This window comes from Cydia pomonella, chromosome 5 (genome assembly GCF_033807575.1).
Source record: "Cydia pomonella isolate Wapato2018A chromosome 5, ilCydPomo1, whole genome shotgun sequence".
Lineage (NCBI taxonomy): Eukaryota > Metazoa > Arthropoda > Insecta > Lepidoptera > Tortricidae > Cydia > Cydia pomonella.
The window spans coordinates 5,866,782-5,879,168 of record NC_084707.1 but is presented as its reverse complement, the minus strand read 5'-3'; the positions used below and the strand labels follow the sequence as shown (position 1 = coordinate 5,879,168).

General features: G+C 37.1%; 1 protein-coding gene across 1 annotated transcript; it reads right to left on the bottom strand.

Annotated features, from left to right (window-relative positions):
• Positions 1 to 278: 278 nt before the first annotated feature.
• Positions 279 to 10,501, bottom strand: LOC133517564 (HEAT repeat-containing protein 1 homolog). The gene is made up of 5 exons (XM_061850877.1): positions 9,980 to 10,501; positions 8,686 to 9,854; positions 3,539 to 8,044; positions 1,711 to 2,130; positions 279 to 561 (listed from the first exon to the last, which is right to left on the bottom strand). The coding sequence occupies exons 2-5, from the start codon at positions 9,840 to 9,842 to the stop codon at positions 369 to 371; spliced, it is 6,276 nt and encodes a 2,091-aa protein (XP_061706861.1). The 5' UTR covers positions 9,843 to 9,854; positions 9,980 to 10,501; the 3' UTR covers positions 279 to 368.
• Positions 10,502 to 12,387: the final 1,886 nt, after the last annotated feature.

Sequence of the window (12,387 nt, the reverse complement as noted above, 5' to 3'; positions counted from 1 at the left end):
GTTTTAATTTTTTACATTAAAAATTTGAATTTAGGGACATTTAGGCGAAACTTACAGTACTACCACAGAATAAGCGCCATCTAGTGCAGAACGGCTGCAGCACTATGTTACATTGGAGTTAACGCCATCTAGTGTTGTGGTGTCGCATTATTAATAACGTCATCAAACAAGTTTTATGCGCATTACTTGAAAACCTCGCTGTTAGTACTACAGTACTCGAGTTTTGTTAGTAGTGGTTGAATTAGAACTCGCTAGATGGCGTTTAAATCACAGATAAATGTATTATACATATTTATTATAATTTTTTATTAACAACTTATGTAGAACTTTACAAAAACATTTGCTTATTTGTTATTAAGTCTTAAAAACTAAAAGTATTTCTCCAGCGGCTCCCCGAGTATGGTCTCCAGTTTCCGAATGGCATCTTTCGTGGTGGCCTCGATCTTGGGGTCGCCGTCTTCCAGAAGTTCGGCGAGGAACGGCACGCTCTCGGCCAGGAGCGGCAACCAACTGCTGCCGAGCTGTGTTGCCATGGCAACCAGGCAGTCAAGGGCCAACAACCTATAATAATTTTGAGTTTATTAGTACAAATGGCCTTGTGCACTAATCACGCGAGGTTTTTTCGGCTACTTTTTTGAGTGCCGCTCCATTAAGGCCATGCAAGTCTAAAAGAGATAGCATATTTCCGATGATTTAGGACCTGACTCGCCACTTGGTTTTGCAGCGAGTATTCTAGGATTGTGTATAAAATAGTAACGATGTAAGGATACCGATACCGATATACCAGCCGAAATAATCGGCAGGCCGCGGCCGATATATCGGCTTGGCCGATTTGCTTCTGAATAAACTGTACCTCAAGTGAACTTTAATTACTAATTGAATTACTTTTGGTTTGATTGCTTGATGATTACCTAAATAAATGTATCATTAATTTTGATTTGGCATTTTTCTCTTTATTTTAATTTTTCAGTTATTCTCACTTTACAAAATCAAGTGCCTATTAAAGATAAGAAAGTTTTATGGATAAAAGGTACATAATGCTATTAGGTATTTGATTTATTAACTATTATCAAAGAGAATTTGAAATAGAGGGGTTGCTACAAAGAAAACTTTGTAGCAACGTAAATTTACTGCTATTTCTCTCTCGACACATAATTAAAACTTTTAGTACCCCATTTGACTTTGATCCTTATTCTCTCAGTGATATGTGTTCAATTTGTTAAATATCAAAAAGTGGAGTCATCTATTAGATCAAAGGCCAAAGGTATAACAGCATCGTTTCGAGCGATGGCGCCATAACCTTTAGGTAGTGCCCGGTAAGATGGCGTCACTTTTTGATATTTAACAAATTGAACACATATGAGTGAAAGAATATATAAGGATCAAAGTCAAATGGCGTTCTAAAAGTTTTAATCATAAGTCGAAAGATGGCAGTAAATTTACTGTGGCTGCAAAGTTTTTTTTGACAATCCACCTCGATTTCAAATTCTCTTTGCTAAAGTGAACTTTAATTACTATCTTTTAACTACTTTTGCTTTGATTGCTTGATGATTACCTAAATAAATGTTTTCTATGATATTGATTCAGCATTTCTTTCCCCCCCGATTCCCCGATCCCCGATTATCAACTTTAAAAATAAGTATCGGTATCGTATCGGCAAAATCCTCGCACATCCCTATAAAATAGCTTCAATAAACAAACAAGTCTCACCTTATCTCAGCATCATTATGTCTCGTCTTCAACAGCACCTGATAATTCAACAGCTTCCACAGCGAGTCATCCGCCGTCGCCACCGCGAACTGCGCCACACAAGGCACTAGCGACTCTACGGCCCTCTCCTTAAGGCGCACAATCCCACCGAGCTGATTCTCCAACTGATCCACCACTGGCTGCATTAGTGTTTCAAATCTATCCTTATTCAAAAAGTTCTGGCTGTCATATAAGAAGACTATGTGTAAAGTTTTAATAATGTAGTTGACCAGTGTAATGCATTTTTCTTCGGTGTCAAAGTATAGGTCTTCGGTTTTGCTTTTGTTGCAGGAATCTAGAAGTTCTGCAGCGTTTTTGATGAAGTGGCCCGCGAATAAGACGAACAGACCCTTTAGTTTGTCTGCGATTGCGCTGCTTACCCTGAAATTTGAGAAAAAAATATGCGAAAATGAACTATGTAAAAAATGAATGTAAGTCACAGACATATCGACACCGCGCCCCGCGCGGACTGTAATTGTGCTAAGCTTGAGACTGTAAAGGAACACACCTACCTTGGACTAAAAATAGACCAGAAGTTCAACTGGAATCCACATATTAATCATGTTTGTAACAAACTTAGAGCTATCTTGTCAAAATTATTTGTACTTAAAAACAAAGTTCCCTACACTACATTAAGACTTTTGTACATGTCAATGGCCGATTCAGTCATAAGTTACGGTTTGGAGAGCTTTGGAAGAACATATAAAACATATCTAAACGACATTTACAACCTACAATTACGTCTACTTAAAACGATTGTACCTACAAAAATCAAATATAAATTCAAAGATAACTATGAAAATCTATTCAAATACTGTAAAGTTCTAACTGTATATGAAAAAGTTGATCTAGCCATTGTAACTCAATACTATAATCATATAACAGAATTAAGAAAAAAAACACGACCTGCGCGATTACGTAACTTAGCCAACCTCCCGACATTTGAAGTTGCAAAAACAAACAATGTATACGGGCAAAGAGTGTGGAAGTGCATGTTACCGAGTATCTTGAATAGATTTCCACAGGAATTATTAAAACTTATAGAAGGACGAACAAGTGGACAAGCTAGAAATATCATTAAAAAATACTTTATTAAAATAAGAGTTATAAGAGGGCAGTCTACCGAAATCATTTAATTAGATGACCTATGTACCTAAAACCAATAATAATTAAAATGTATTAATATTTTATATAAGACTCCTTAACTCAAAAAATCTTTTGAATTTAAGATTAGTAGTTAAGTTTAAGATTATGTAATGTGATTTTTTTTATTGAAATAAACAGCTGAATATTTTTTTTTTATATGGTTAAAGTAAGGACACTAAGCACAAAGAATTTCGTACAGGTCGATTAACGGGAGCTGGCATGAATTAAATTAACGAAACTTTCATTGTATGAGTGACACCTGTATGGCTATACAGTTAGAGCCGCCATTTCATTGCTTAATGTGATACACACATGGATATTTTCATTCATCATTCATTTCATTCATGCCAGCTTTTGTGAATCCCCATTGACTCGCCATTTCCTATCTCATATTGCTGTCCCGCTCGCACAGAGCCATTGACCTCCGGCATCATCGACGGGACAGCAATATAATAATGCGCGTGCGATTAGACATAGGAACAGTCTGGTCAATGTACGAAATTTTCGACCTTAGCGTCCTTACTTTAGTCAAGTTTCTTAGTAATCTTATCAAATACAAATTTGATTACAGTGATTACTCTAAAAAAAACACATTAAAGAGTCTAAAAAAATATATAAAAAGAAACAGAATGAATTGTCTTACCTATAGAAAGTGATAGCTCGATCCCTCTGCTCTTCAACATTAGTTCTTATCGCCCAGTCATAGATCTTGAAATAGAACGGCCTAAAGCTCGTCTCCGACAACTTCAGCACCAAACTCACTAAAGCATTCACCACTTCGTCCTCAGCTGAATCTATAGTCGAATCATCTGCTTTATCCACCGAGTCACTTCTTAACTGCAGAGCGGCTAAGAAGAAAGCCGTCAAATCTTGCTGCAATGCTGTGAAATCACTTGAGGTTATATTAGCAAAGCTTTCAGCTAATACTGCCATCACTGGACCAATAGCATCATATTTTTCCTTGTCCAAAAGTAATTGATAAGTAGCGTTAGCAACAGGGATTAAAACTCTAGGAGGAATCGAACTAGCTATCTTCTTTTTAACAGCCATCAATTTTGTGACTATTGCTGTCACTTTAGCACATTCCTGATCAAAAGATTGCCATTTTGCTAACAATATTGCATACTCGTATAAAATCTTCTGTAAATACGGACTTAAAAACAGAGGCAAGCTCTCAATAATCTTTGCTAGCGATGTCACAGTACTTAATAAAACTAATTCTGGTGTTTCTGCCTTACGCTGCAATTTTAATACTTTGATCAACGCTGGCATAAATTTATGAAGGTATTGTAAAGCGTATGCTTTCATATTTGCACATAACTCAGCCAATGTTAAGACAACTGAAGCCATCACATTGCTGGAAATATTTGGTTTGCATGTGTATTCTGTGACAGTTTCAAGTACAGATCCAAAGTTATCGGGTTCGTTCTCTGCAAGCATTTTTGCTAGTAACTTCAAAGACAGTAGAGCAGTTTGTTGATTCAGTTCCATATCTTGAGCAACCAATTTATTTGATTCTTCATTAGTAACATCAATAGTTTTGACAATGTCAAGTAAAGCGGGTAGCAAAGAATAGGTCAAAGTTTTGTGATCATCTTTGAACATTTCTGGGTTATGTTGGATTTTATTATTCAACAGTTCCATCGACTTTCTTCTTACTGTCTGTAGGGTATGTTTTAGTAAACCTCTGACTACAGACAAGAACATCGGTGCGGATAATAAATTATTCGTATGGTCCAATAAATCATAGCTGTGGTGCAGCATAACTCTGTAATACTTGACGGTTTTCTCATCTGTGATTTTGGAAATGCTTTGGATGAATGTCAAGACATTTATTATGTAAGTTTTGTAGTGGCCCTCCATCGTCTTGATGTCAGTTGCTTGTCTGCTATGATAGATGAACCTTGATGAAGCTAAGAAGCTATTCATGAAGGTAATAATTATGTATTTGTAATGTCTGAGCTGATTCGGCCGATGTCCGCTCACGCTGAATATCTCAGAAGGGTCGACATTCGTGTCCATAGCATTTTCATCTTTCTGCAAAGGCAGCGTTTTGATGTATGCCATTAATTTAATGAACGTCTCCATGGAGATTTCTGGTGGGAACTCTAATAACAGATTTTGGCCAAAATCGAGTCTATTCATTGGAGCTTCTCTGTCAGCTAAAGATTTTGGATGCTTGCCTTCTTTCTCCTTTCCTTCATTGAAGTGTGCCACGTGCGTCTCTAGTAGAAGAGCGAGGAATGTCCATAGGAACTGATTAGGTCCAATAGTCTCCATCAGTTTCTTGTAAAGTGGCAACCTCCTGTGTTCCGGTACGTGCAGTACCACATCAGCAAATATACGCAGAACAGGCACTACGCGCTTTTGCAATTGCTGCAACTCTTTCTCACTGTACTCTTCTACAGGTCGATCCAGTTTGACCAAAATTGGTATCAGGGTTTCAATAATTTTGATGATGATTTGGAAGCTGTATGCATCATCATGTCTTAAGACAGAAGAGCCCATGAATGTGAATATTTCCATAGTGTGATGCAGTACTTGTTCTGGAAGCATGTATGCAGCGTGAGACAAAAGTATCAAGGCATGATGATGAGTTTGAGGATTCTGAGTGCCTCGAATACATTGGACAACTAATTCAATATCAAAAATCGATTTAAGATTCATCAATTGATCTTTGTCATCGTCATCAACAAACTTCTTGCAGTAATAAAACAGAGATGACAACACCAGTTGCTTCGGGTACTCGACATAAGACTGTTCTTCGAATCTCAAGCATTTATTGAGAATTTGGAACAAGGTTGAGACAAAAGAGTTGTCCACAGTCATTTTCTTCTTGTTCTGTACGTATTCTAGCATAGTGACGCCTAAACGCCATTCGTCTGTCTCTGTCAGTTGATAAGAAATCATAGAGATAGAGGCAGTCTTTTTCTTCTGAGTTGCAGCAGCAGGATCAGCCACATTCAGCATTTTCTCTAGTATTGGTTGGAAATCGGTAAAATTCAAGTGGATCTTTCGCATTACTTTAGAAGCGGCGCTTGAAATGAGCGGATTATTACTGAAAGCACCAGCAGCAGCGATCAGATGGACTAAATCCCTGGTTTTCTCTTCTGGAACTTTCTTAAACACTTCCTCATCTAGTTGCTTCATTATCAACACTGATGGGCTCCTGAATGTCTGATCCTCCTCCATAATACATTCCCTGTACTCTCTCAAAGCAAAAGCCATAGGGTCCCAGACAGTTTGCTTAGTCAATGTTGAAATTGTGACAGAATTGATTCGACTGCAGATGTTCCTGAAGATCTTAGATTCGTAGATGTCTAATGTGAACTTCAGGTTGTCCTTGTTTAATTTGAGAATTAGTTCAAACATGTTGAAGGATGGAATGATTATAGCGAAAGCTTGGACAGTGTTAATATTTGCCATGATCTTAAGAAGTTCGCTGGATACATGAGCGGGCGTGTCTTTAACTACAATGCCTAGGAGTTTCTCCACACACTTCTTCCTGAAAACTTTATCTGCAGAGTTGGTTAGGAGTGTATCAAGAACTTGTGATATTTGTTCAGGGTCCATTACTAGTTCTTCTCTATACTCAAATAATCCTTTCATAAGCTGGACATATATTTGGTTTTTGTTGGACTTATTCTTCAATAACAGCTCGATCATTTCAACAGTGTAAGATCTAATCACAGAAATGGGGTTGTTCAGATTAAAAATAATCATGAGCATGATGACATCAGAATCGTATAGCCATTTCTCGTTTTGCTGCATCTCTATGAAGGTGTAAATCAATTTAAGACTTTTCAGCTGAAGTTCTGGGTTGATCACATCATTAGGATCATTAGCATACAGAATATGCCCACAACCAAAGTTTACGATAAATTCGAATTTTTCTTTTGCATCAGAAAAAGATTTATCAAGCAGCTTTTCAAGCAATGTTGAGTAATTCTGGCTGTAGCCTTCGAGAGAACATCCAGTGATAAATATCTCGTATAATCTTCTAATAAGGATTGTGTCTGCGTCTTTGCAAACATCACACCAGGGCTTGGACAGTATTTTGATCTGCATGCCTTCAATCATTCTGCTAAAAATGTACTCCATAACTTCAAAGACAATTTTGTCTTCACGTGACATTTTAATAAAACTTGGTATCATTTCCTCGGAAAAAGATTCTCCTTTAGTCACTGGAACTATTTCTCTGCCCTGAATAGGTTCTAGAATTAAGCCTAGGACATCTGTAAAGTCTTGGACAGGCATTGTCTCAAAGGAGCAAGATTTTAGCAGCAGATACATAGAAATCTCGAGTATGTTTCTTTTGTTCAATTGCAATGGATCCAGGAAGTCAAATTTAATTGATCTCTTTACAAACAACTCATTGTACACCATTTGTTTTAAGACTCTATGATTGTCGCTGTATGATTCCCTCAGGTCAAGATGTTTCGTCAACTCGAACCTCTTTCCCCACCTTGAAGTCAATATTTGCCAGGTTAGTTTAGCCGATGTTTCGTCAAACGGAAACAAATATGGCGTCAGGGCGAGAATAGTAGCCTGATTCACAGGTAATGCATCTAATTCGCATAACTTTTTTATACCTATAGGTATAATAGGTTCCCAACCGGGTCTACACTTTTCTTGTTCCAACATTGATATTAATGCAACAGTAAGATCTGCATCATCAAATACTTCATTCAAATCGGCAGTTGGGATATTCAAAACAGCGGTAACTACAACCTTACTGTAGTCGTGAAGTCTATCCAATAGAGCATCTTTGACAAACTCATTGCTTTCTTTTTTTAAACGCTTGAATTCCTTACCTATATATTCTACAGCTTCGGCTCTTAATAGTGGGTTCACATTATTAAGGTTTTCGAAAAGATATGCTCCTCCAACTTGGTGAGATACAGCAGGATTAAATGCTAGAACTTTTATAAGACCCCTATTCATTCTTACATTTTTAATATTATCAGTCAAACTGAGTTGATTTTTCACCACCTTATCAAAGCATTCTGGATATTTTCTTTCAATACTTTTCAGGAAATTTGAATACCAATGGAGTATTTTAAATGAGAAGCTTTCATCCGTCATGGTGATGTCATCATCAACTTTCATTTTTTCTTTTTTTGGTTCCTTGTATAATTGGGTTACAACCCTGAAAGACAAAAAAATAATAATAAGAAAATGTACAGGATTAATGAAGAATTAAAGCCTATATATAACGTAACAAGTATCAAAATAATGTAAAGTAAAAAGTCATTTATTCAAATAGGATTTTTTTATCATGTTTAAAATACTTTAAAGTGTAACATAATTGCATTTGTTTTATGTAAGTTGATTAAAAACAAACAATAAGCCAACTTACTTCTCACTCATCAAAATTGGCTCAGTAATTTTTCAGCTATGGTGGAACACATAATATGGTAACAAAACATAATTGTATCTATGTGCCACAATTTTACCAAAATAAAAAAACCGGCCAAGTGCTTTCTGTACCATTATCTATAAAAATGGCAAAAACAATCACTTTTCTTTGTTTGTTGTATAGGAGCCCCCTTAAATATTTATTTTATTCTATTTTTTAGTAACAAATTGAACAAGAAGTTGTTACAGCGGCAACATAAATATATCCTCTGTGAAAATTTCAACTATCTAACTATCATAGTTCATGTGATGTGATGACAGACGGACAGACAGCGGAGTCTTAATAATAGGGTCCCATTTTACACTTTGGATACGGAACCCTAAAAATACACAATTACAACAAAACATATACTCAACCCATACTCAACTTACTCAATTATTTTTGCTGGATTCTGGTTAGTCAGATCAATGCTGTCAAATAATATCAGTGGCATTTCACTATACAGCATAAACTCCTCCGAGTTCTTCAGCAAATGTTGAATGATGGTCCTCAGGAATGCACATACAAATTTGTGTATTTTAATCTTGTTCTCAATCATCTTCTTCAAATGCATACAGAGTGTGCTCACTATGTCATTTGAGATACTATACAATATAGGATCTAACAATGTTGACAAACCCTGCTGATTGTTATAAATCAAGTTTATAACCAAAACCACATCATACGTCAAGTCAGAGTTTAATAATCTATCCAAAATATTATTCAGAACTTTCGGTTTGAAAGTAATTTTGGTAGAAACATAGCCAAGAGTTACCAAAGATGAGGATTTAAAATCAGGTATAGGAGAATTTAAACCCACAATCATAGTTTTCATAATAGGGACCATAATTTCTTCTTTAACTGTTTTACAGGACTTAAGGGTGCCGATGACAGTTGAACACCAAAAAGCGTACACAGTATTTAACTGTGTAGCTCGCTCACCAAATACCTCTATTGCTCTCAAGGTGTTCCTAGATATGAACTCTAACAATGCATGGTTAGAAACACACAGGTTATGTAAAGCCTGTTTTGTGAGGGGTGCTCCAGTCTGCTGCACGGGTGAGAGCCATTTGAGCGAAGAATCTTTCAAATTTAAAATCTGAACAATACGGACAAATATTTTTGTCTCATGGTATGGAAGAATCAAAGCTACCAAAGCTCTTGAGTTATAGTTATGTACACTGTATCTATTCACCAGCCATTCTAGGGCTTTATGAGCAGACTGCAATTGTAAATATGGCGACAATTCTACGAGAAACTTATGAATATCAGCATTCAAGTTTTTGTTAACTTCTTGGGTCTGTACGGCTCTTTCAAAATCTATTGATGATTTATTGAATAGTGTCTCCTCGAAGGTCTCAAATTTTGCATCTAATGTTATGAGTTCCTGAAGACCACTGAGCCCGAGTTCGTAGAAAGTATTTCGGTCCTTTAAAGCGGCCTCTCTGGGGTCGAATAATAAAGATGCCTTCTTTTTATCCTCTTTGTAAACCTCAGTTTGGGGAACAGCTAATTTCTGCAGCTGTTCGGCTAACGAGGTTGTTGCCATCGTGTTATTATTCTGTTGACAAAGTACAACTTAAATTAATACTTATATTATAAAAGTGTGGAGTCGGCGTTTTATAACCTGTTTCACGTGATTATTTTTTGGTAGCGCTATAACAAAAGTTCTCAAATTCAACTTACCACGTATACATTGGTTATAAAAACTAGTGTACGGCAACACACACGACAGTTCGGCTTTTAAAATAGAAAAACTTTAATAAAACACGTGCAAGGCGTGCACACCTGGCATCGCATTAAACAAGTGAAACAAATTGAAACAAGCACATGTCAAAGTTGTCAATGTCAGTTTTGACAAACAGAATTAAAAGGTATGTTCCAAAATGGTACTGAATCTCTGCTTTGAGCTAAAACAGCTGCCAGTCAAGACGGGACAATTTTCCGCAAAATCTGATTTGATAATGATGTGGCGTGGAAGCAAAAATGAAATTGACTCGTCAATCTTGCTTGATTTATTTATAAGTTTATGACCGAACAAATTAGAAGGTGCGGACACAAAAACTCAATTCAATTCAATTCATTTCAATGTTTTATTTCAGGCTTGAAACCAATATTATGTTAATACAATAATAAATTAAATCGAACTAAATAAATAGCTCTGAGGGCCTACTGCGAACCACGTTCGACGTGTTGCCTCCCTGTCACACTTACGTACGAATTTACAAGTGCGACAGGGAGGCAACACGTCGAACGTGGTTCGCGGTAGGCCCTCAGAATCTCGTTGGGGCTATTGCGCATACGCACAAGGAGTGCCGGAAATTCCAATTTCTGGCACTAGAGTCAGACCAAGCTAACTCGGCAGCGATGCCAGCGATTTTGATAGCACAGACTGTGCAAGTGTTATTTTCAAAGTCATAATTATATAAAAGTTTGACGATTTTAAATAACTTTTGCACATTCTGTGCTATTAAAATAGCGGCCAAGTTAGGTTGGTCTGACTCTAGTATACAGTATGTAACCAAAGGTAAGGCAAAAAAATGTACCACATCACATGAACGATTATGTCCTGTTCGTGAACGTAGATTGTTGCGAATTTTGTGCACACTATACTCTGTTTTATTCGATCCAACAGCACCCGACTATCTCAGATCCAAATTTCATTCTATAACTGCCCGAACAGGTTGCACCCTTCGCGAGTCCCGTAGTCTCAAGCTTACTGTTCCTTGTCATAGTTCTGGTTTTGTCTCTAACTCCTTTACCGTTCAGGCGATCCGGCTTTGGAATGATCTCCCACTCAACATCAGACAGGCTCAAACCAAGCTCTCGTTTAAGCGTATGTTACGCAAGCACTTTTTCGACAAGCTCTCTGGTTAATTATCCTTCGTAGTCATAGTATTTTTTGCACTGGGTACATAAATTAATATATATGTATGTATATTTAATTATAGTATATTTATGTAAGTTTATAACCGTTAGTATTTATTATTTATCGCTATTTTGCTTGTTTTAAGTTACTTATTCTGTTTTTTTTGTTTAATGCCTGCACGTACTACTGTTTCTGTTAGCCTGACGGTTGACTGGTAGAGAATGCCTTTAGGCATTAAGTTCGCCATTTGTACTTTATTTGTTATATTGTGCAATAAAGTTTAAATAAATAAATAAATTATGGGAGGTCCTTGGAGATCTAGTAAAATGATTGGAAGGCACTTTCTTGAATATCACAACATTATTTATTGTTGAGTTGACATAGTTATGTATGAATTGAATTGAGAGCATAATATCAGAATATCACTACGGAGTGAATGCTCAGATTTTTATAGCTATGAATAGGGAATATAACGCGAAACTCTGCGTAGGGGGTGCCACTACCACAATCCATCACAATCTGAGGGTCTACCGCGACGTATGCGTAAATTTCGTTATCTAACCCCTCTATCACTTTTGCATATTCGACCGATAGAGAGGCAGATAACTAAATTTCGATTTTCGCGTTTCCCGGTAGGCCCTTTGTAAACAAACCGCCTTGATGCATCGATGTCATATTTCATTATCTGTGAAAATATGTCAAAAAACAGTTGGGTTTATGAAAGGTGCTGATGCTGCACTCTGGCGGCAGAACAATGCAGTAATACTCCCTATTCAAATCTGAGTTCTATATTTAAAATTAGAATATCACGCTCGAGTCGATTGCTAATCAAACCTCTTCACACTAACACCACACAATTTAAACCTGACAAGGAATATATGATCATTGTCAAGAGGGCGCAATTTTCTCATTTATATGGCAACAGTTCAGTATAGTCTGAATAATGTGGATTGGCAACTCGTTATTTTGACTTACATACTTTTATTCACCGTAATCAAAATCAGAGGGCCTACCGCGAACCACGTTCGACGTGTTGCTTCCCAGTCACACTTACGTACGAATTTACGAGTGCGACAGAGAGGCAACACGTCGAACGTGGTTCGCGGTAGGCCTACACGGTCGCATGGTCGATTGTGAGGAAGGTGGTCCGCCGGCCGTCCGTCAAAATCCCAGCTATAAGTAAGACCGAGACAGGTATTCAGGGTCGTGGACCGGTACGCAAATC